This window comes from Protopterus annectens, chromosome 3.part1 (genome assembly GCF_019279795.1).
Source record: "Protopterus annectens isolate FY-2018-M chromosome 3.part1, PAN1.0, whole genome shotgun sequence".
Classification (NCBI taxonomy): Eukaryota; Metazoa; Chordata; order Ceratodontiformes; family Protopteridae; genus Protopterus; species Protopterus annectens.
The window spans coordinates 1,272,646,784-1,272,672,854 of record NC_056732.1 but is presented as its reverse complement, the minus strand read 5'-3'; the positions used below and the strand labels follow the sequence as shown (position 1 = coordinate 1,272,672,854).

Here is a 26,071-nt window from a genome sequence, read left to right as displayed (position 1 = left end):
TTCAGTAATTCTTAATTATTATTCTTATTCCTTTTCCCAACCTGATATCTTCCCCATTTTCTTGTAGCTCTATCCTTATGGCTGAATGATCTGAAAAACCTGTTACAAGCACCTCTCCCTCAGCTGTATGTATAAACTTTGTGATGCAATAAAATAATCTATTTCAGTCTTATGTACACCTCAATTGTGTGTCCACAAATTATTCCTGATCTTTAAATTGCCACATTTTATAACTTTAAAATTTTTGTTAATATTAACACTCTTCTTTCCTCTCACAATTAGAATCTCATGTTAATATATTCATATTAATTACTACATAATCCAGAATTTTATGAAGTTTTCCCATTCTTTACTTGTAACATAGGCATACGGTGCTATAATTGTATATACCTGATTATGCCATTTGAGATCTACAATAGTCTTCACACCATCACCATTGTTGTAGTCTATATTTTCACTGAGTTCCTACAAAGTGCAACTATGCCAGAACATGGCTGTTTTCCTAGGTTCTGTATATTATCTCCTCCCCAACGTTTCTGTATAATCTCTCTTCTTGTGCCAAAAAGCTTACATCCTCCAATATTATTACATTGACATCAAACTTTACACCAATTTAGGATTCCTATTCTACGTAAATTTTTATAACTCACTAAATTTACTGAAAGAACTCTAAAACTGTCATGTCTGTGTCGTAGGTTACCAGAAATTATGTAAATTTGAAACATTTATCTCATTTGCATTATCCATTTTTCTTTTTCTCTTTTACACTTACCCTTTAAACTTTCATTTTCTGTCTCTTACTCTTTTGCTAATGGAATTCTTTTTACTTTCACTATTTTCCGATTTGTCTTCCTCATCACTTATTTCAGAACCTTCTACAATGTCATCTATTTTCACCTTAATCTTGCTTCCCTTTTTCCTGTTTATCTTTTATTGGGAGCATTTATTTTCTTTGTATACTATCCTCACTTTTTTTCTTCTTCATCCTTTTTCTGTAGAGTATAATCTGTCCATAAATGCCCAATTTTCTTACATTTAGAACTTTTCAATTCACAGTTTTTTTGCATCATTATCTGTTTCCCCATAAATATAACATTCCGTTTATTCACAGTTACTTGTCAAATGATCATGTTTTCCACAGGAAAAAAAAAACATGTTTTACACTGCTCCCAATGTTTTACAACACCCCTGTTACCTTTTGCATTTGTCATACTAAGGATATGGACAAATGTTTCTTTCTCCATTTCAGCACAATATGACAGTCCCCTCCCACCAGTCCATAATCCTCTGTTATCATACACTTTGCTAATGTCCATAACATCTTTACAAAGCTTAATGCATCTCATCTTTAAAGCCTGTTTATCAACTTCAGTTCAAAATTGAACATGTTTTCTTTTTTATATCTTTGTGAAATGCTTTAACCACACAAGAGTTCCATGGATTACAATTCTTTTTTTTTTTTTTTTTGGCGGGGAGTATGAAATGAAGCTTTCCTTAACAGAACCAGTCTCAAAAGTAATGTCACAACATTTCTGTTTATGGGTAAGAATAAAAGCACTTTACTCATGAGCAGTCACTCCCAATGGGACCATTAAATTATCCTAAATGTCACACCAGTCCATTTCATTGTCTCTGTTAAGAATTCTTATCTCATCACTTTCCCTGCAGTTTCTTTAGCAATCTCAGCATGTAATTTCTTTTTCTGGCAGTCTTCTTTTATAATATTTTCCAGTTCTTCTAATTGGATTGTGTTCCTAATGTTACTTTGTGAAACAGATTTTCTACACTCCCTTTTACTCTGCAGTGACAATTCTTGCAAAAGGGTTGTAGTAAAAAAACATCCATCATTGTTTTAAATGTTTGCTTCTGATGAAACAAACATATTTTACTGAAGCAGCTCCTCAGAATCCTGTAGAGCATCAATGCCGTTCACCTCTGTGCTAACGTGCATCTTGCATCTCCTTGAGCACTGTTCTCTCAGCCATGACTGAGTTGGATTAGAACAAGCATTCTCATAATGAGTAGTTTTTATATTGATATATACATTACATATTATTTACATATTTAAATTTACATCTATTTACAAACCTCCATACGTTATAAACTTCAATTTCCCCTCGCTCTCTTTTATCCACAACCAAAACATTATTTTTTTCAAAAATCTTTGCCAAAGTCCATTTTCAGTTCCATGAAGTATAAAATATTACTCTGTCCATTTTCTTCACCTTTTCCTGTTTACATGCACCATAATAACCAAATTCTATTACGTCCATATTAATTTGTTCAAAATTTAACAAACTTTTCACCCTATTTACATATTTCTTTCCACAGATTAACTCTTTCAAATTTCAAAAGCACAGTAGTCTCAAGCTCTCCACATTTATTGCATATTCTAGCTTGCTTTTTTATGGCATATTTGCCTTAATTGACATTTTTCTAATAATCTCCATAAAAAATAATTACATTGTTTAATCTTTTTATATTTATATCTCATTATTATAACTTTTTTCTTATCTATTTCTAAATCTTTCCATGGATCAATACAATAAAATGTTTTCATAATACTTAAGTACTATTCTTTTCTATTTTTCTCACATATATGCTTTTTTATTTTCCATAACACGATTTTGTTTTGGCACTCTTTCATTTTTTTCATTCACAATACTTTTACTTTGTTTTCTAACTTCCATTCCTTCCCACAATTCTTTGTATTTATAATGTAGTATCATTTCTATCAAGTTTTTATTTTCCTCCATATTTCCTTTTAATACCTTATATACAATTAAAGATGTTGCTTGTAGTATTGGGCTTATTAAACCCAAACCTCCTTGCTTTTCTTTCATATACAGAATCTCTCTTTTGATGGATTCAGTCTAGAGCTCCATATAAAAGAGAAATATAATCATCATTAATTCCTTTTCATACTTAATAGGAATCATCTAGATGTTGGCAACATAAGCAATTTTCCTATTACCATGGTGTTCAACAAGTTTGCTTTTTTTCTATATGACAATCTATATGATTTCCAAAAAAGTCATATCCTTTACTTCGAGTACATTATCCCATTGTTGTCTGTATTCATTCCTTACAAATGTTATTCCTAATATATCTATATATTTTTCATTGAACTCAAACACCTCCTGTCATACCTTCAAAACCAAATCCTTTACTTTTCTCCTTATTTATACTTAAACCATTTTTTTTAAATTTATACTTAATTTTTAATTTACTTTTTCCATCCATATTTTTTTAACAATTAATACAGTAGCATCCGCATAATTATACATTATTGACAATTGTACTTCCTTCATCATTTTGTATCAACCACTACTTGACATTTTATTAATTTCCTTCACTATTACAGTCATAACTAATGAGAAAATTACACTGCTAACTGGGCAGCCTTGCTTTATTCCACATTCTGTTTTTATTTCTTCTCTAATCCAGTCATTTACATTTAGTTTCACATAGTTTCTTTCATAAACAGATTTTATTATTTATATATTTTTTTGCTTATGTTATATGCCTGCAAAATTCCCCATAATGATTTATGCTGGATATTATCATAAGCTTTACTTATATCCCCTATCATAAGCTTTACTTATATCCCCTATCATAACCTTTGCTTTTACATTATTTATATCAGTTATTTCTCTTATTATCCGTAATAACTCTTGACTTCCTTTTCTTCCAAATACATTTTGGTCATACATTATGTCCATTTTTTCTGTAACCTTTTTGTTGTTGTTCTCATAAAAAATGTATAATCTATATTATTCAATGTTATAGGTCTGTAATTTTTTATCTCTATTTCCTTTTTTAAATATAACTCCTGTACATGTCTCTCTCTAATTCCAGTTTCTAGCCATTCATTCATAACTTTTATAAAAAATATTTTTGCCACTCTTTCATTTGTTTATATACCATATTCAGTTCTGTCTAGTCCTGTTGCAGAATTCATATTAATATCATTTAGAATTTCATTCAGTTCTTTCATGTTTTTTGTTCTAAATGCTCATTACCTTCCTTATTTAAATGTTTACCTTTATACATTTGTTCTATGTTTTCTTCTGTCTTAACAAATAATTCCAATACATATTCTTTAATTATTTCATATATTCCTTCTTGCTGTCTTATTTGCTTGCATTCTTTATTTTTTAATTCTGTTATTATTTTTCCTTCTTTTATTATTTTACTCAAATATGGTGCTACCTCTTCTATTCTTTCCTTGTAAACAATATTTTTGCTTATATAACAAGTTCATTTTAATTTGATCCATTTTATATATTTGTTTCTTTTTCATAAATGGAATTTTTCTTCTCTAACATGTCTCTAAATGTTTCTTGACTTAATATGCTATATCTCTCTCTTTCTTTTCTTCCGTATACATTCTAAAAATACTTTTTTATATTTTTCTTTAAAAGTAAGCCACCAAACAGTCCAGTTCTCATAAAACATCCTCATAGTCATATGATTTTTCCCTAATTCCACAATTTTTTTCTCTTCTAAATCTAATAAATTTTCATTAATTCTCTCTATTCCGTTTCCTGTTTTTATATGTTCTGTTTTCCTGTACTTTAACCCATATTGCCACATGATCTGAGAATCCAGCATACTTAATTCCTTTTTTTATAAAATCACCCACAACTATAATGCTCATATTTACAGAAACATATTCAAGAATATTTTTAAACATCTCTCTCTTTTTTTTGTTACATATACATGTAAAGCTATAATTTTATACACACATTTTTCCATCTCACGTCTGTTACTGTAGTTCGTCCTAATTTCACTATGGTTACATGTAATACATTAATGCTTTCTTGACATAATATACATATGCCTGAACATGTTTAGTTCCCCATGTTCCAAACTACCACACCATTCCAAAGTTTTTCAGTTTGTGTTCTTTCTTCCTCTATTAATAATCTGATATTTCTAAAACAAAAATATGTGCATCTACTGCAGCACACCATTGTAATATACCTGTTCGCCTTTCAAGATTTTTCATACTGTTTACATTTAAAGCTAATATTTTCGGCTTTTAAGAACAGTTAGTATAATAAAATGTTTATCCCTTTCCTTTCTTATTTTCTCTAAGCATTGTTTTTGAATTTTCTTTTTCTTTCTTTAACTATTTTCCCTATCGAATTATTTTTATTTCTAACTCTGTACTTCCTCACTTGTCTTCTCTGTTTCTTTTTCCTTGTTACTTTCTTTAACTTCATGTATAACCTCTTTATCAGTTACATCTTTTTGTACATTTTCTTGTATAACACCTTCTACTAGCTCTTTATCCTGTTTAACTTCATTTTCTTGCACATTCATTTCACATTTTAGCAATGAATGACCAGTATTTGCCACATTTTTTGCACTTTAAATCAGATTATTTTGCATTATGCCCTGTTTTTACCACATAACATCTTTTTATCACATTCATTGATTAACTGATAATTTTTTCCACAAAACTAGCAAATTTTTGGTTGACCCCTGTATTTCATAAACCCCCTATTACCGTGAACATCAATAATACTAGGTACGTGCATAACATTATTATTTGCCATTTTCAGTATTACTCCACATTCCTATCCCCCAGTCCATAGTCCGCTTTCATCATATATTTTTGTAGTGCCCATTACTTATTTACATATAGTTAACAAATGTTCTTTCACTTCTTTTGCTTCAACTTCAGTTCTAAACTGGATCATTATTCTTTTTTTTTTGTCTAAAAGCTTGCACGACATATTCTGACCATGGATAAATATTTTTCTTTTGTTCATATGCACCCCAAAATTTTCCATGGCCTGCCCAGTCTCAAATATCAAATCACAAAAGGTGTCTTTATCAATTAAAATTAATGCACTTAACCTCTTTTGCTTTGACACCAAGAGGTGCTTTGACAGAGTCCCCAGTCTTATACCTGTCCAAACGTTCTTTTTTTTATGGCTCACATGTACTGTATACTTCTTTTTTGTTGATTTTATTTCTTCTTTGCTCCTTCTTCCACAGTTTGTACAAACGTTTTTGTCGCTTGAACTTTTTCTGGCACAATATCCTCTTCTCCTTTTTTCTTCTATTTTCTCCATGATGTCACTCCATGAAATTGCTGCTCTAGTTTCTGGTTCACTTTGGTTTACCATTTCTTCCAAGTAATCATCATGCAACCCTCCCATTTGGAGGGTTGTACTTATGCATTTTTCAGAGGTTACTGTCTCTCCTTCAAGCAATCTCCTCTGAACGTTTTACTCTGAATCCATCTATGTTACAGCTACAGTCTCATTTTCTTCCAATATCACTGTTTTTTCTGCACCCTCAACATCAGAAAAAAACTACTGGTAGAGATTCTACCATTTCAACTACATTTCCATCAACCTTCATTTCATTTTCAGCCAAAGCTTAATCAGCCATATTTTCTTCCTGTTCCTCCTGGCTGCCTCCACACCTGGACAGGAAACAGGAAGTCAAGATGTGTAACACACACATCTTTCCCCCGACTACCAAAAGTAGTGGAAGTTCTCCAGTGTCGGGGCTAAATTGCCTGTAGTTTTTATAAATGCCACTTTGGGTCTTTCCTGAAAAGAGACCATTGGTCTGGTGAAAATAATCCTGTAAACATGGTATAAATAAAACTAAACAATTCAAATTTGTTTACCAGGGTAGAAAATTGATCAATCAGTGACAAATTACAGGCCTCATCCGGTATTGTTTTCTTGTAGTAATACTACATTTTAGCATGTGGCCTGCCGGAAGATTTGTTGTAGAGCCTCCAAGAGGAGGGTATTTCTGGCAGTAATTCAAGTTTTAAGTGCAAAGTTTGGAAACAGTAAATATCAGACTCTGCATTCATTGCCATAGGATGTGCCCACATCCACCTCCCAAAAAAGTAGATAAGCTAGTGGAAAATGGATGGACATAGGTACATGTACATTATTAAGGAAAACCTACCAAAGTGAGTAAGTGAGGCATGCTGAACATTGCAGATTTTACATTCTGTTTTGACCTGATGGCTTTATGATCAGTAGAGTTGCAAGGTGGTGAAAAAAAAAGTCATCAATGATTAACCATTGTGCTTATCCAGAACATTGCAGAAAATTAAGGGCAGTCTACCAAAGTGAGGCCTGATGAATATTGCAAATTCTACATTCTTTTTTGAGCTGATGGCTTTATAATCAGTGGAGTTGCAAGGTGGTAAACAAAGAAAAAAAAAAAGAGAGAAAAAAAACTTCATCAGTGATTAACCCTAAACTGATGTCTCAGTGTTCAAAAGTGCTGAGAACTAGGATTTGCAGGTAGAAGCAAGAGCAGTGTAGGAGGAGGATACCCAGACAGTTCCAATAGTAGTAGGAGCAATGGGTCTTATAAAAAAACAATTAACATTCGTTACTGGATATGTTACCAGTATATGTAACTCTGTACAAAGTGTGGGAGGAGTCATTGATGCGCACATTGAGGGTGCTGCGAAAAGCACTTCTGGCTAACATCAAAGATTGAAATAATAATTTCATAAACTTTAATCATACATTAACTAAGGAGTGGGGTCCAGTCACGTTATAATATTAGAAACCCAAAAGACTTGGAGAAATTAAAAAAAATGTAATTTAAGTACACCAAAGTGAGTAAGTTACTCTCTGTCAGCACTGCTTTTTGTATTGCCCTTAACCCATTAAGCTGTCTACTTAACAGATTAGGTCATGGCTACAATTTGGCTCCCACAAAACATCAAGGTATAAAGACTTGTCATCTTTTTGTGGATGATTTAAAACTGTATAATTCATCATATGAGGAACTGAAAGCACAACTGCAGTGTGATCAAAACTTTTTCAGATGATATAAGAATGTCATTTGGTCTTGATAAATGTACAAAAGCAGTCTTTGAAGCAGGAAAGCTGCAGCACCAAGAAAATGTTAGTTTGGGACAGGAATGTGATATAAAAGAACTTGAGCAAGAGGGAGTATGTAAATATTTGGGAATTGATGAAGGATCAGCAATAAAACAGGAACAAATGCGAATAAAGCTTAGTAAGGAATATTTTAGAAACTTTAATACTGAAAACTGCATTGACATCTAGGAACAAAGTCCAAGCTATAAACCAAATTGCTCTTCCTGTCCTAATGCACAGTTTTTGGAGTGATTGACTGGCTCCAAAAGGTGCTGGATAGATTAGACAAGAAAACAAGGATGCTTCATGCTCATGAAATGATTTAGAAAAATCAGTGCATACCAAGACTATGTATTCCCCTTTCTGAAGGAGGTATGGGCCTCCTCAAAATTGATTACATGTGTAGGTCTGCAACTGTTGTAGGGCTGCATACATATCTGCTGACCTCACAAGACCCAAATGTAGTGAAAGTTTTAAATCATGAGGAGAGTAAGCCTAAGATTACTTCCCTACTTAGCTTATCAGAAGCATATCGGTGTCAAGCGGGAATGGAAATCAAACCATAAGTAGGCAATACTCAGGCAGCAACTGAATGTGCCAAATAAACGAAAGAATATGAAATAAAGGATCGGTTGAGAAGGCAAGAAATGGGGAAAATGCATAAATATAGTTGCAAGTATAGAAAACTCTTGAAACAACCTCATGTTGATCAGGACTGAACATAGGAGTGGTTAAGGAGAGATGAATTTAAACCAAAAGACAAAAGGTTAATATTGGCAGCCCAAGACAGTGGACTATGTACACGTTGGTTTACAAAGTCCATTGAACATGTGCGAGAAACAAACAAATTTAGGTTTTGTAAAACAGAATTGGAAACAGTCGCACATCTTGTTGCTGGTTGTGATGTACTAATTGCAGAAAGACTGTATATATTGAAAGGCATAATAATGTGACAAGACTGTTGCACTGGGGATTGTGCAAACATTATAATGCTGAAGTAGCTGAAAAACACTGGAAACATGAGCCAGAAAGCATCATAGAAAATGATGAAGTTTACATCACATGGTAGCACCCTTTAACAGCAGTTAAAAAATAGATGCTAGAAAACCAGATATAATAGTCCATGAAAAGTAGCACTGATCATTGAAAATGCTACACCCAGTGACTACAGTGTCATGTAGAGAGAGAGAGAGAGAGACAAAGTCATAAAATACCAGGATTTGCAAGCAGAAGCTAGGGCAGTGTGGAAGAAGGATACCCAAGACCGTTCCAATAGTAGTTGGGACAACAGGTCTCATAAAAAATAATTTAGTCATACTTGGATATGTTACCTACATTACTGGGCACATTGAGGGTGCTAGGAAGAGCACTTCTGGCTTACATCAAAGACTTAAACAATACTAATGTTATGAACTTTAACCATACTTTGACTTAGGAGTAGGGTCCTTCCCATCACACTATTAGAAACACAAAAGACTTGGAAAAATTCAACAAAAAAATTAAGGGAAGTCTACCAAAGTGAGTAAGTGAGGTGTGCTGAATGTTGCAGTTTCTACATTCTTTTTTGAGCTGATGGCTTTATGATCAGTGGAGTTGCAAGGTGGTAAGAAAAAAAAAAAACTTCATAAATGATTAATCATTGTTCTTATTTTATGTAGAATCAAGAAACTGATGTGTGTCAGTGTTGAAAAATGCTGAGAACTAGAGAGAAAAGCATTTGTACCAATCTGGATATAGAATAGCTTTCCAGGACCCGGGGCACTGCTGAAGTTAAGTAGGGGAGCTCTTCTGTAATATACAATGTAAACTGCCAGCTTTTTCCTACTTTGTGGGCAGGTTGTGTTTTAACAGTTTGAATGTCTCCTGAAAAATAATATGCTGTAAATTCCCCTTTAGACTGGGTAGCAATGCATTATAGGCATACATGGAAATTTAGTATTTTTTTCCTTCTGTAAAAGGTGATTAGAGACTCTGGTTATTGCTGTGAATGAAGTCATACCATTTGTTAATTTACTTTCTATATATGTTTTTGTCATTATAGGAATGTTGATAGACCAGAACTCTGCAAGGTCACTTTGTATGATGTACAGAAATTTCTGCAATATGATCAAAAGGTATGTTTTATGACATTTTTAATATTTGACTACACTGACCTCTACTGCAGTGTGTACGGTTATGATTTTGGAGGTTAACAAGCACGTGATGTGAAAGCTGAACACTGTATTGGTGATAATTGTAGTAAGCCTTCTTGTTGTTTGATCTGAACATATGTACAGTTGCAGAACAAAAATCTTAGAGATTTTTTGCAAGATTCCTTTTCTGGATAAGTAAGATGTCCTTCTGCTCAGTGTTGCAGTATTCTTTACATATGGGTTGTCTTCCACCCTATGACCCGATGTCAGGCCAGTATGCAAAAGCTTCTAGCCACTGCCAGTACATACATGGGCTTCGCATGTGTTCTCTCACAACGTCAGCCATAAAAGGACATCCTCATATACCACCCTCAGAACCTTTCTGCCACCATTTTGAAGGCTGACTCCTACGTACAGTCTGTAGTCTGATTAGTCTGATTTCATGAGTTGCTGCCAGCTTCACACAAGTGCCCCATTGGAGATTTATTTTCTTGCATACTGCCATTAGGTTTGTTCATGTTATCAAGGAAGGATAAGTGTAGGTGTGGAAGGCAGATTCCACATAAAGATAGCCGTGACCTCTGTCTTTTCTGTTTAGGGCCTAGTCACAACAGTCAATCCTATTCCATTTGTCAGGCCTTTGTGCATAGCCAGCTTTCAGCTCTAAATCGTTATGTTGAAAATCAATGGCTTAAACGTCTGGCTTAAGATGTTATGGAGGGTTCCAGAGGTCCTTCAGCCGAGCCAAGTTTGAGGAGGAAGGAGAGCAAGCAAAAACCTGAATCCTTTTCCACTGTGCATTCTACCACTGACGTATTCCTTGAGGTCGGTGAAGACCCAGTGGTACGGTCGCGCTTCTTTGGTGGGTACCTCTGCGGAAGCTGCCAAGGATCAGATGTCCGTCTTGGGCGACATGGGGTAAACATGGCTTGTTGTGCTGGAAGACTCTGGCAACATTCCTGAAGTTGCGAGTAGGGATCTTTCCTTGACTGTGCCAGGCATTAGACCTACATTGGGTTCTTCTTCCTTGTCCCCTCAAACTGAAAGACATGCGAAGAAGAAAAGAAAGACAAAACATCCCAGCATTCCATGTTAAGTTGTCTATCTCGCCTTCGTTCTTGCTGGTTGGGATCGGAGCCAGTCCTTGTCTCGGACTCGGCCATCTTCTATAGCTCGAGAGCTGTTTACTGGCTCAAGGCTACCCCTTATCCCATGATGCCTAGCGCTAGCTACCCAGATCTCGTTTTCTGCTTCAGCTGCAAGGTGTCGTTTTTACTGGCTCAGGCTTGTATTAAGTTTCTTATTGAACTTTTCTTCTAAGATTAGTGTTTTTTTGGGAGTTATTTAGTTTTTAGTCTCTACTTCTTGTTGTGTTAGCTAAGTATATTGTAGTTCCACCCTTAGAACTCGTTTAAATTAGAGAGTTCTCCCCCTGCCCCTCCTGTCAGGTTAGCGCTTAGTTTCAAGGCTTTCCTTCTATCTTCCTTTCGGTAGCCGTTTAAGTTAGAGGCTTCCTAGTTTAAAAACAAAAAAAAAAAATCTTTAGCTTTAGCTGTAGTATACTGTGTGTTTTTTTTTTTTTTTTTTTTGCTGTTATGGGTGTTGTAGTATTTTGTTATAGCTTTTCGGCCTTTTGGCTAAGATCAGTGTAGTATCTCTTCAGGTATTTTTTCGGATACAGGATCTCTAAAGAATCCAAGGTATCTGGATTCAAGAAGTGTGACTCATGCTGTCAGAAAATGTGTCTGACAGATGGGCACACTTCTTGCGTCTACTGTTTAAGCGCAGTGCGCCTGCAGGACTCTTGTTCTATGTGCCATGCATTTAGTCCAAGAGTTCTGCAGGAGCGCAAAAATAAGCTTATTCTTAGGGGTCTTTTAAAGCCCCAGGATTCACCGGCCAAGGCTCAACCTGTGAAATCCCCAAACCGACCAACTCATCAGCTCCAAGCTTGGAGCCGTCATTGGTTCAGACTTTACCTGCCACTTCGGTTCTGGCCGAAATCGATGAGACTATCTCCCCGTAGGCTCCATCAGAATCTTCGGAGCCATCGCGGAGCCACAAGAGGCTGAGATCCCCTTCTCTGGAGTCCATACATTCGGCTCCTTGGTCTTCCCTGCTTCAGAGTGAGCGCAGTCACAGATCTTCCCACTCCTCTCGGTCCTCTAGGCTCTCGGATCACTATGTGGAGAGAGTGGTCAGTAGGTTGCTGAAGTCGCAGGCACTTGCCCAGATGTTGTCCAGCTCTCTTCAACAGGTGTCTGCTCCGTCCACTTCTGTCGATGTTCCTCCTCCGACTCCTCTGAGCTCGGAGCCGGAGTTCGTTGGGGTTAGAGTTGTGGAACTGTCTGCTGTGATAACTATTTCTCCTTCGTTTCCATCGTCTGCTCCGATTCCCTCGATGGCACCGTCCGTCAAGGGATCTGGGCGCCGAGGCTCCCTAGTCAGCTCCGAGCGGGCGAGTGGCATCGGACCCTTGTCCGACCCCATTCTCACTCTCGGAGCTTCAGCGCAGGTGAGTTTGGCTCCCACATCGGCCTCAGAACCATCTCCCTCAGTGCAGAGAAGGATTCTGATTTCCTCGGAACCGGAGCCTTCTCTGCATCGTGGCAGGGATGCCTTCGATGTCATGAGGAGTGTGCTGGCCTCTGAGTCACCTCCACGATCGACCCCACTGGCTCCATCCCCTGTAGTGCCTGCGTCAACCTCTGCTCCTCCTCCAGACCCCAAGCGTGGGGAACCGGCTCTCCAGGGCACCTCATTGGGTGTTTCCTCTTCTTCCGAGGCCTCCCCTGATCATTCAGAGGAGCCCCCTCGTAAGAAGAAGTGCAAGAGGAAACACATTGACTCCCCTGAGTCTGTCACTTCTGTTACAACCTTAGATGATTCGGAAGGGTCCCCGAGGTCCCCCTCTGAAGATGTTTCCTTCTTGGACATCCTAGAAATGCTTAAGCAGAGGGGGAACTGGAGTCCCCTAGTCCCTACTGAGGATGAGCCTGTATTCCTGGATGCGTTCGATTTCTGACCTTCCACCTCCTGGGTTTCTCCGCCTTTCGATCCACTCATGTCTGTGGTGGCTCTAAAGGCTTGGTCAGCCCTGGATACAGTGGAACCAACCCTAAGGAGACCTAGCAAGCTTATCACTGCACCCCTTGATAAGCAGTTCCTTACCAAAGATGTTCCTGTGGATGCCATGGTGGTAGCAGCAGCCACGAAAAAGGAGTTAGTGGAAACTTCTTCGTCTGTCCATCCTCCTACCAAGGAGTCTAGGACTATGGATAGATACGGGAAGCGAATGTTTGCTTCAGCGACCTTTTCTATGAGGTCACTGAATTACTTATGCCATTTTACCCGGCTTCAGAGGGATCTCCTTGAAGAGCTTGGAGATGCCCTTCAAGACCCGTCAGCTGAAAGGGCTCAAACTAATGTGGCTTTCCCAGCTGGCGACCCTTAATTCTGAAGTCAACTCCTCCATGAGGCTCATTTCCTGTGCAGCCGATGGTGCAAGTAGAGCCGCAGGTACAGGCGTGGCCCTTAGGAGACACGCATGGATGCGGCTGTGTAATTTTGCGGAACCCTTTAGAGTGTCATTCACCAACACCCCCTTTGACAGTTCCTTTCTTTTTGGACCACAGGTGAAAGACACTTTGACTAGGTGTGAGCAAGAAGGCAAGACTCTCTCTGGCGTGGGAGTCCGTTTTTCCACTCCTTTCAGACCATACCCCAAAGGTCAGAAGAGTGGTAAAATGTTGTTCCGAAAATCCCAGGGAGCCCTGCCTGACACACGTAGTGATTTTTCCTCCAGGGGGCAGAGGAGAAAACAACAACAGAGGCCGCCCTCGTGGCAGAGGGGATCTGCAGAACCAGGGCAGCAGAGAATCCTTCTCTGAGAAGCCCTTACAGCATCCCTGAAGTGTTGCCCGGCTGCCCATCTCTGGAGGCAGTCGGGGGAAGACTTTCACTGTACCCAAAAGCCTGGCAAAGTTTAACGCAGGACAAATGGGTACAGTCAGTTATATCCGGAGGTTACAAAATCCCTTTGTCTCAGCCCCCCTTACCGTCAAGCAAATCCCTTCCCGATGTTCCACCCAATCTGAGGGACCAAGCAGTCATAGAAGTTTCAAAACTGCTAGAAAAAAAAGAGTCATCCAGGAAGTCTTGGCAGACCAACATGGATCCGGAACTTACTCTAGGTTCTTTTTGGTACCAAAAAAGACAGGGGAGTGGAGACTGATTCTGGATCTCAGCAGACTTAACAAGTCTGTTCAAAGAACAAAGTTTCGGATGGTCAAGCTACGGTCCATTCTACCCTTTCTGGGTCAGGACAATTGGATGTGCTCCATAGAGCTTCAGGATACGTACTATCACATCAAAATGGACAGGCGCTCCAGGAGAGTCCTTCGCTTCCGGATGGGAGCCAGTCATTACCAGTTAAGAGTTCTGCCCTTTGGTCTCACCACAGCCCCCAGGGTGTTCACCAAATGTATGGCAGTAGTCACGGCTCACCTGAGACGTCAAGGATTCCAGGTGTTTCCATATCTAGATGACTGGCTCCTCACTGCTACTACCAGGCATCAACTTCTGCAAGCCAGGGACTACACAATCACAATCTGCTCCCAGCTAGGCATTACAATAAACTTCAAAAACTCTGCCTTGTTGCCCTGTCAATCTATCACCTATATAGGAGCAGACTTAGACACAAGGAACATGTCCGCAAGGCTTCCGCCAGACATGGTATCGTTAATTCGCCAGCAAGTACAAATCCTAATGCAGAGCAAAAGGATCCAAGTCAGATTCGTCCTTCAAACTTTGGGTTCCATGGCAGCGGCAATTCTCCTAATCCCTCTGGCCCACTTTCACATGAGAATCCTTCAGTGGCTTCTGTTCACACAGTGGTCTTTCCAACAGCTTCCCATGTCTCACATGATTATGATTACAGAAGCATGCAAAAGGCACCTTTCCTGGTGGATGGTCTCCCCACTAGTGTCTCAGGGCAGACCCTTCATTCAGCCCCCTCCGGTTGCCACAGTGACCACAGGCACCTCCCTGATAGGGTGGGGGGGGGGCATTATCAGGGAAGGACAGTCCAAGGCACTTGGCAGCCTCACGAGTACCATCTGCATATAAACGTCTTAGAAATGAGAGCTGTGCTCTTAGCGTTGCAAGCTCTTCAGGACTCTCTTCCTTCTGGGACCATTGCAATCCAAACGGACAACATGTCAGTGGTGTGGTACATCAACAAGCAGGGCGGAACCAGGTCCTACCCCCTATGTCGAGAAGCACTCAGACTCTGGCAGTGGACGATTTCCTCCCAACGATTTCTGATTGCGACGCACATCCCTGGGAGGTCCAACGTCATAGTGAACAGGCTCAGCAGAGCTATTCTTATGTCTCACGAGTGGTCTCTGAACCAGGTAGTTGCGGATCTGATCTTCCGCAAATGGGGACAGCCTTGCTGCGACCTTTTTGCCACTCTCTTCAACAGCAAATGCAGCAACTACTTCTCCCGCTTCCTGGTCATTCTCCCAGAGACGCTCTAGTCCATGATTGGCCTCAGGGACTTCTTTATGCCTTCCCTCTGTTTCCCCTGATATCGAAACATACAGAAAGCAATGTCGTTGGGTTGCAAAATGATCCTCATTGCCCCCCTACTGGCCTCGACAGATATGGTTCCCATTCCTGCACCATTACCTTCTCGAGCAGCCTTGGACTCTGGATCCGATTCCAGACCTACTGATTCATCACTCAGGCGGGCTGCATCAATCCCTTCAAGCACTCCAGCTCACAGCTTGGTTGCTCCGTTTCCAGCCTTAGCCAGGCTTTCCAGCATTTCCCCGGCTGTATGCAAAATTATTGTCTCCTCTCACATGTCCGCCACTAGAAGGACTTGTGCTAGCAAATGGAAACATTTTTCTTGTTGGGCAGAGGCTAGGAACATAGATGCCATTTCAGCCCCACTCCACAAAATCTTGAGTTCTTAGCAGAACTTTTTGATTTAGGGTCCACTTCTTCTACAATCAGGGTTCAGTTGGCGGTCATCTCAAACTTTCATGTTGGGTTATCTAATGCAAACATTATGTCTCATAAGTTATGTAAAACTTTTCTAAGAGGGACTACTCTCCTTAGACCCTCAGTGGGAGATCCCCCTCCTCGTTGGGATCTAAACTTGGTACTAACCTCCTTAGTTATGCCCCCTTTTGAACCTGCAGCGTCCTGCTCCATTAAGTTTCTATCTTGGAAAACTCTCTTTCTGGTAGTTATTACTTCAGCTAGACGTGTCTCTGAACTTCAGGCACTATATGTCCGTCCTCCATACTTAGTTTTTCATAAGGACAGGGTTGCTCTGAGGACTAATCCCTCTTTCCTTCCTAAAGTCTCCTCAGAAAATAATTTAAACCAATCTATAGACCTACCTGTATTTTTTCCTAACCACACCAACAAGGCTGAATGCAAATTACATCAATTGGATGTTCATAGACAGTTGCATTTTTACCTGCATAGGACAAAAGATATAAGGAAGTTGGACCAGCTATTCCTTTCCAATGCTCTGGGCAAACAAGTTCTCCGAGTTTCTAAAGTAACCTTTTCCAGATGGTTGTCTCACATTATTACTTTTATCTATCAACTGAGAAACAAAGAGTTATCTATCAAACCAAAAGGTCATTCTACTAGGGCTTTGGCCACCTCTGTAGCCTTCCAGTCTAGATTGCCCATGGACTCTATCTGTGCAGCTGCTACGTGGTCAAACCCTCATACCTTTATTTCTCATTACAAGCTAGATATGGTCTCCAGGAGCAGAGCTAACTTTGGTTCCACTGTTCTGAAAAGTCTGTTCCAATGAGCCGCCCAGGATTGTAGGTGCTAGGGACGCTGTCCCAACCAGCAAGAACGAAGGCGAGATAGACAACTTAACATAAAGAAGTTATGTATCTACCATAATGTTCCATGTTAGTTGTCTTCATCTCGCCTTCTTTCTTGCACCCTACCCTCCATCCCTCTATCCTGTTGGACCGAGAGGAGTTCAAGTTTCACTGGTTGAGTGTTCTCTGGTTGTTTCCTCTACTGATTTAGAGTATGATAGGTGTGCTCAACATTTTGTTTGGAGAGGTTCATTCTCTAGCTATGGCTAGGGTTAGCTATTTCAAACGAGATCTGGGTAGCTAGCGCTAGGCATCATGGGATAAGGGGTAGCCTCGAGCGAGTAAACAACTCTCAAGCTATAGTAGATGGCCGAGTCAGAGCCGAGGATCGGCTCCGATTCCAGCCAGCAAGAAAGAAGGCGAGATGAAGACAACTAACATGGAAAGTTATGGCAGGTACATAACTTCTTTTTCTACTTCTCAGTCTGAAAGGAATGCCTTTTCTTAGGGTCTTATTAAGGCTTTGATGGCTTTGAAGCCTTCTTCCTCCCTCCGTCTGCCTTCTTTCACTTCCTCTCCTGCACAGGCTGCTGGATCTCGGGTTCTTTCTTCTGATTCTGAGGATTCTTCCTCTGATGAGGATCCTTTGCATATTCCACCTAAATTACTTCACCACTGGAATATGCATCTCCTGAGGAGGAATCTAATGGAATGGAGGGGATTCCCATGTTAAAGAAATTTCTTTTGGAGTAACTGTTAATAAAATAAGGGAGTTCTTCAAATGGGATTGTTCCCAGATTTCTGATGAACAGAAGCGGTATTATGATCTACTATAAATGGAGGTTCCCTCTCCTTCTGCACTTCTTCCTGAATGTGTTCGCTGCCTCCTCTAAATCTCCAGATTCGCAGGCCCCTGCTCCCAATAGGCCTTGACAGACTGTATAAAATACCAGATGACTGCAAGTTTATGTATGTGTCCCTCTGCTGATGCAGCTGTGGTTTCCATAGTTTCTGATACGTCTTCCCATTTGTCTCCACCTGTTAAGGTTGTACCACCTGATAAGGAGAACAAAATTCTTGGGAGACCAGTTAAGAAAGTATACACCTCTTTCACTTTAGCTATCAAAGCTATTAATTACCAGACGCATGTTTACATATTCTTTGGCTTTGCTTTCGTAAGCTTCACAGGCTCTAACTTCTTTACCAGACTCTAAGATTAAAGTACAGGTCCAGTCTCTCTTGGCTGCATCTTCTCAAGTAGCTAGACATTCTGTTAAGTGCAGCTATGATGCTGTTGAGGCATCATCTAGAGCTGCTGCTTCTGGATCTGTGCTTAGAGAGGCATTCATGGCTGAGAGTTCAGTCATAACCTGATGATATTAAGGCAGAATTACTTAATGCTCCTTTGGACAAGTCTGCCCTCTTTGGTTTAGCAGCGGCAGATGTGAAGACTCTGCAAGAAAAAGGAAAGGAGCTTCAAGACCTGAAACACCTGTTTATTTTACTGGTTCCAAAATTTCATAGACACTTCCCTGACAAGCTTCATTTGTTAGGAGACTTGCTCATTCTTCTGCTTTCTACATCTGCTCCTAGGTCTAAGAAGTCTATTAGGAGACCCTAACAGTCGAAAACTACTTCTTCAGAACCCTCTTCACAGCAGTCCTTTTAGGTCAGTTCTCTCTGACAACCAGCTCTCCCTTCCAAGTCATCCCCCTCTTTATCTTTGCTTCTCTCTTTCTTCTTCCAGCCTGCGCAAGGATCACTCAGGATGCCTGGATTCTATCAATTATCCAAAAAGGCTACTTTATGACTTGGAAGAATCTACCTCCTTTCATGGGAATTCCACAACCCCTGTCCGGTCAGTTAAAACTGTTTCCACAGCTGCTACCTCAGGTGATGTCTTAAGGCACTATTCAAAGTGTACCTCTGGATCAGAGAGGCAAGGGTCTCTACTCAAGAATGTTTCTGGTTCCAAGAAAGGATTGCTCTTGGAGACCAATTCTAGACCTTTCAAAAACTTTTGTGGTAGTGCCTTCTTTCCGGATGCTATTTCCCCTGATTTCAACTCAGTCTTTCATGGCTTCCTTGGATCTCAGAGATGCTTATTTGCATATCCCCATCAGTCCTCAATACAGGAAGTTTTTGCATTTCTCAGTGGGTTCTTTACACTTTCAATTCTTGGCCTTGCCATTTGGTCTTTCATCTGCTCCAAGGATATTCACAAAGTGCTTGGCCCCTGTCATTGCTTTCTAGAGGGTCCAGGCCATTCAGGTTTACCCCTATCTGGACAATCTTTTTTTCCTAGCCAACAACTCAGGTCACATGTCTTAAAACCTTGTAGAGGCCATCCATCTCCTTCAAAGCATTAGGGTTCACAATAAATTTCAAAAAAATCCACTGTGACTCAACCACAGGATCCCATCATCTTGGGGTTGCAGGTTCAGGACAGACTTGATGATGGTGCTTCTACCAGCAGACAAGGTACACACACTCACTTGCTTCATGGACACCCTTCTGACTCTTCTTCCATCTCGGCCAGGGATTTCCTAAGACTTCTTGGATTCATGGCTTCCATGATTCCCATGTGGCCTTTTGCAAAGCTTCACAAAAGAAAATTTCAGTGGTGTCTAAAGACAACCTGGTCCCAGCATGTTCACCCACTAGAAGTTATGATTTCTCTACTTCCCTGCCTGAAAGCACAGCTCCTCTGGTGGACTCAGCAGATTTCTCTGAATCTGGGCCTTCCCCATTTCTTGCCCCAGCCTTCTCAACAGCTTTTCACAGATGCTTCAGACACAGGCTGGGGGGCAACCTTTGCTTCCAGGAAGGTTCAGGGTCTCTGGTCTCCATCTCAGAAGAGAGAGCACATCAACATCAGAAAAATGAGGGTTGCTCTTCTAGCTTTGCTGACTTTTCATCCTCTCTTCCAACCAGATCCTCTAAAGATTTTTACAGACAAACGCCACTGTCCTCTGGTACATAAACAAGCACAGAGGCACCAAATCTTACCTTTTGTGCAGGTTAGCTATCAAGTTCTGGGAATTGGCAATCCAGAACAAGGTCTTTCTACAGGCTGTTTATCTACCCTCTGCTCAAAATTATATTGCGGATGCATTAAGCAGGTCCATGACATGCTCCCACGAATGGATGCTTCACAGGGATGTGTTCATGGTTCTGATTCTCCAGTGCAGTACTTCACGTGTGGAACTTTTTGCCTCCCCTCAAAACAGACAACTTCCTCTCTTGTGCCAGGGTCCCACATTTTCTGACTTGGAAGGTGGACGGTCTTTCTTTTTCATGAAATGGGATGTTTCTTTATGCATTCCTCCCACTTCCCTCTCATTCAGAAAGTCTTGCTGAAGATTCAGCAGGGCAAACTGAAAGTCTTGTTGGCGACTCCCTTTTGGCCAAGACAGATTTGGTTCCCTCTTTTGCAGCTAGCCATGGGCCATCACCACAAGTTGCATCACTGCTTGGATCTGCTCACACAGGACAAGGGATCCCTGCTTCATCCTCATCTGTCAGCATTACAACTGACCTTGTTAGTGATCAACTTCTGATCCCTTTCAGGCACCTTTATTCACAGGACGTGCTTGGGGTTTTGCAGGAGGCCAGGAAACCCAGTACCAGAAAGTTGTATATTTCCAGATGGAAAAGATTTTCTATCTGGTACCTTAAAAGAAGTCAAGGCCCACTTTCTGTGGACATTCCAGTTGTACTCTTACCTGTGTGAACTGCTTAAAAGTGACTTATATTCCTTAGTGAAAATTCAGTGTTCTGCTTGTCTGATTATCACCTCCTTTAGCTTCCAGTTTGGAGGTTAAACTTTTCCTTAAATGTGTCCTACATATTAAGTCTACATAAAACCAGTTCCACCTCCTTGGGACCTTAATTATGCCCTGGAGAAGCTAATTCTGGCTCCTATTGAGCCCACAGTTTCTGCTTCTCTAAAGTTTTGCACTTGGAAAATGGTGTTTCTGGTCACCTTGACGTCTTGCTAGGAGGGTCTCTGAGATTCAGGTTTTGATAGCATCCCCCCGCCTTTCTTGGTATTCCACAAGGACAGAGTTTCTTTGTGAACCAACCCTTCCTTCGTGCCCAGAGTGGTGAATGAGATGTCTCTTAATCAGTCTATCCAATTGCCCACCTTTATTTTCCTTTGCCCTCAGTCCTCTAGTGAAAACAATTTGCATACTCTAGATGTGCATAGGCAACTTAGATTTTACGTGGACAAGACTAAAGCTGTTAAGAAGTCAGATCAGCTTTTTGTGTCCTTCCATCCCAGGGCTCTGGGTTTACCTGCTTCTAAACAAACAATTTCATCTTAGATTTCTAAGGCTGTTGTGTTTTGTTATGATTTTCATGGTATGTCCCTGCCTACATCTGTCAGAGCCCATTCTACTGGATCTGTGACTTCTTCTTCAGGGGCTTTCTTTAAGGGTCTGGACACTAGTTCCATTTTGGAGGCTGCTACTTGGTCTTCTGTGCACACCTTTACCAAACACTACAAGCTGGACACTATTTCTAGGTCCAGAGCAGGATTTGCTAGTGTTATTCTCCATTGTTTTGCGGAAAACCCTTGGCTGCAGCCTTTCTCTGCTCCTTCCTCCTCCCAAGGTTGCAACTATGCTATGGCACTCTCCCATATGTAAAGAATACTGCAGCATGGAATAGAAGCACATAGAATAGTTGTGTGAAATCTTACCATAACCATAGGTTCATAGGTGGGTACTAGGCTATCTGCCCCAGGGCCTATGCAAACCTAGCCAATAAGGTTCCCTGGCTTACGCCACCCAAGAAGGTTATTTTCCTGTGCCCTTGTTGAGCAGAGCCACAGAATTTATCCCGGGGTGAATTTCCTATTTCCCATCCACTCATCAAGATTTCTTTTGAAGAGTGCTAATGAGGAACTCTGCTTGACATAGATAGGTAGCTTATTCCAGAGTATGGGAAGTCTCTAGGACAGGAATCTATCCCTCCAGTGTGTTCTGTTTGTTGTGGTGACAAGGTTTAGGTCCCTGGAGCGTGTAGCTAGGGAGGATTGGGATTTCTTTAGGTGTAACTTGTCCAACAGCTCTGGGTTTGACATAGCTTTGTATGTTAGGCAGAGATCACCTCGGAGTAGGTGATATGCTATGGAGTAAAGCTGGAGTTTATTTGAGACAGTCAGCATAGGGCATCTGTTTAAGTCCCGCATTCCTATTTGTGAGGTATTTTTGTAGCCTTCCCAGCTGTTGCAGATGTCTTGTGAGGTACATTCCAAAAGAGGCATTGTACTCAATAATGGGTCTAATGAGAGCCGAATATTGAGGAACAATGGCCTCTTTTTTTTTTCCTGGATGGAGACCCCTTTCGTGATGAGGTGTGCCACGTAGAAAGATTTCTTGACTAGTGTGGTGATGTGATTATCAAAGGAGAGACTACTGTCCACCTGAGTCCTAAGGTCTCTTACTACAACTTCGGCGTTAAGTGGATTACCACCTATGTGGTAGTTCATGGGTACTGAGTTTTTACCAAAGGGGGATGACAGTGCACATTTTGGCATTGAGCTTGAGGCCATGGCTCTGACACCAGGCATCCATCTCACTGAGGCCCTTCTGTAGGATGTCCACATCCTTCGGGGACTTGACTGTGGCACCTAATTTGCAGTCATCTGCAAATTTAGTCAGTCAGAGGCCCTCTGTGTTAGCCAGTACTTCCGAGAAGTAGATAAACAGGAGAAGGACCCAAGACAGAACCCTGTGGTACTCCACTTGTCACAGGTTTGAAGTCAGATTTGGAGTCTGCAACTTTTACAGTGTAGGCTCTATCAATGAGTCAGTTGGCAACTTATCTTGTGACGTATGGATTTATACTCTGTTTAGTGAGTTTATCTATGATTCCAGAATGGGGGATGGTGTCGAAAGGCTTGGTGAGGTCGAGATAGGCTGTGTAAACTGCCTTACCCTCATCTAAGGCTTTGGTGACTGTTTCAAAGAAGTCAATCAGGTTCAGGAGACATGATCTGCCCTGCACAAGTCTGAACTGGGTGGGGTCCAGCGTATGGAGGTTACCAATGTCTTTGTTTATGAGTTCCATGATGATACGTTCCATGGCCTTGCAGACCAGGCTCATCAGGCTAAATAGGGTGATAGTTCCCGGGGTCCATGGTGGCTCCCCCTTTGTAGAGTGGTATAACTGTTGCTGTGTGCCACTTGGTGGGTACAAAGCCTGATGTGAGGCTGTGATTGAACATGGTGCTTAGGTGGGGGGGGGGGGGCAGTTCATATAGAACGCAGCTTGGGATGTTGTCCAGTCCCATGGATGCTGTGTTCTTGGCTTTGGAGAGTGCAGTTTTTACCTGCTCATTTGTGATTGCAGGGGCACTGCATTCTTCAGTATGGATATGGGCCCTCTAGGGAGTGAGTGGGGGTTAAAGTTGGCACTGAGCCTGTCAGCCAGGATGTTGGTGATATCAGTTGGTTCTGTAATTTTCGAGCCATTGTGCTGTAACTCAGAACAGATCTGGGTGTTGCCACTGAGATTCTTGACATAGCTATAGAATGCTTTGTGGTTGTCCTTAGAGTCAGTGGCAGTCTTGTTTTCATAGCTTGCTTTGGAGGATTTTATGAGGGATCTCGGCTTTTTACTGATGCTGACTAGGGAGCTCCTCCACTTGTGGGATTTTACTCTTTTGCAACAGTTTCTTCTTTCTGTTGTAGAGTTTGTTTATAGCGGGGAACCAACAGATTGGCTCCCTTTTTTTGGAGGATAGCGTCTTCGTCTAGGGATAGCACAATCCATGCACTCGTGTAGGTCAATATAGAGTGGATTTGTATAAGATTCGGCAGTCATAACTGTATTGTCATCTGCATGGGTGTTGTGAAGTTTGCCACTTCTGTCTTAAGTGGCGTGAAGTTGGCTTTGGAGAACATTTTTACAGTGGTTTCCTTAATAGGGGGTGGGTTCGGGATGTGGATATCTATGGTGATTAGCTTATGGTCAGATCTGACCAATGAAGAGGTGACTTCATGTGTGGAACACCGGTCAGTCATGTTGGTAATGACTAGGTCTAGGATATTATTGCCCCTGGTGGGGGTGTGGATAAGTTGATCCAGGACATTGGAGTTTATGAATTCCAAAAAGCGGTGAACGAAGGAGTTGGTACATGAGTAGTTTTCCCAGTTAATGGTGGGATACTTGAAATCGACCATTATTAGGCTGTTTGTTTGAACCCTAATATCTTCCAGTATGTCAAGAAAAGAGAAGTGGGAATCCTGGGGCATGGTGGGGGATCTGTAGCAAGCTACAATATGGATTGCAGTTCTGCCCAGAGTTAGTTGTACTTGGATAATTTCAGATGCATTATGTTAGGCAATTAGCCTGGAGGTGTGGATATCCTTAATGAATATGGACACACCTCCACCCTTGGTGTTCTGGTCCTGGTTAGATGGCCGAAAGGTATTGTATGAGTTATATCCTGGTAATGCAGGGTGCTCTCTGGAGTCTTGAACCAGGTTTCAGTCACTGCACAGATATCAATGTTCTCCATTTTAAGGAGTGCCTCGAGTCAGTGCATTTTGAGGTTTAGACTTCTAGCATTGAGTAGCATTACCCTCAGTTTTTGCTTGCCTGTATCTGTTACGGTGGTGGGTTTGTCGCTTGAACCTTGCATAAAAAAGGCACTACATGGGTGGCAAGAGCCTTAGCCTGTATCCGGAATCCCAGGGGCAACAGGTGCAGGCCATCTCTGGCAAAGCATTGTGGCCTGTCAACCATGTTGTCCCAGGTAGACAGATACTGGATCCCCTTAGAATGACACCAGCAGCTTAGCCAAATGTTGAAGTCAATCATTTTGTCTTTGTACTGTGGTATCATTCTGGGTGAAGGTAGGATGCTACTCAGGGTCATACCTGCCTGGATTACAAGATCGGAGAGCTCCTCCATGTCAAGGGAGGTATGTCTCAGGTCGTTCATACCAACATGGACAATGACAGAGTCATATTTGTAGTTGTTGTGGAGTGACCTGAGTGTGTGGGTTATGTGGCAGATCCTGGAACCCAACAGAGAGCTATAACAGTAAGCTTCTCCTGTCTATTCTGATGAGTGGAACATCAGTGTGCCTGACTATAGAGTCACCTATGACTATTGTGTTAGGCATGTTGTTTTGCCTTATGGGCTGTGTTTGAGTGGCACACTGGGTCTGTGTGTTGTGTCTTTTGGGTTGTGTTGATGGTGGAGGTTGCTTGTGTTTCTGCTTTGGAGATCTCTGTTGCTTGGGCAGATTCTTACTGAGAGCCTCCGAGAATGTCTTCGTGTATCTATGTGTGGGTTGTGGTGGTGTAGGTGTAGTGTGACTGTATGATGAATGTGGTGTGGTTCGAGTGTTTACCTTCTCCTCTTGACTGAAAAGTTCAGGCTTGGGTTGAGAGAGCTTTGCCTCCAGTTTGGCAAGATAAATGCATCTGTCACAGGTTGTAGCGTTGCATGGTAGGAGGAGAGGATTGTCAGTGTACATGAGGCAATTGCTACATTGCCCCAAGATGCCCAGATTCATCTAGTAGACAGGAGAGAACACCGGGAGCTCTCCCTTGGACATGGATAGGATTTTTTTGTTTTGTTTGTTTTTTTTTTACTTTAAGGCAAATACAGCAATAAAACACTTTTAACATGGAAAATAGGCTATTGCAATTGAATGTGTAGCCATTTACAGTTAATCAGATGAAAAACACTTAAAGATGCATAGATGCCCTTCTTTTCTATGTTGCAATATTCTGTCCCTCCCGCCTCCCCCCCCCTACAGCTTGTCACTTCCCTGGATGACTTATTGTTTTCTTTAGGACTGTTGTTCCTCATGGGGAATCATTGTTCTGAGGATGATGCATGCGGACGTCCTTTTATGGCTGACGTTAGAGCAGACGTGCAATGTCCCACGTTACTGGCAGTGGTTAGAAATTTTGTATACTGTCTGGTTGTTGGGGTATATAGGGTGGAGGACAACCCATATGTAAAGAATACTGCAACATAGAAGAGAAGGACATCTATGGTTATGGTAAGATTTTACACACTGTTCTTTATATCAAGTTACAAAAACATGTTAGATAGCCGAGGAAACCTTCATTTATTGTATTCTGCATAGAATGTTCTTTTTTGGCAGGATTTTGGCAGGATTCACTAGTCATTAGAAATAAAATCTGTTTTCTGCATTGTATACTGTAGT

General features: G+C 41.0%; 1 protein-coding gene across 1 annotated transcript in view; it reads left to right on the top strand.

The window, feature by feature from the left end:
• The window catches only part of LOC122798415 (1-phosphatidylinositol 4,5-bisphosphate phosphodiesterase gamma-1-like), a 3,104,897-nt gene that overhangs the window by 1,259,768 nt on the left and 1,819,058 nt on the right, over positions 1-26,071 (top strand). Inside the window, exon 8 of the mRNA XM_044067334.1 lies at positions 9,922-9,994. Within this exon, the coding sequence (XP_043923269.1) occupies positions 9,922-9,994 (73 nt within the window). The remainder of the gene's footprint in view (positions 1-9,921; positions 9,995-26,071) is intronic.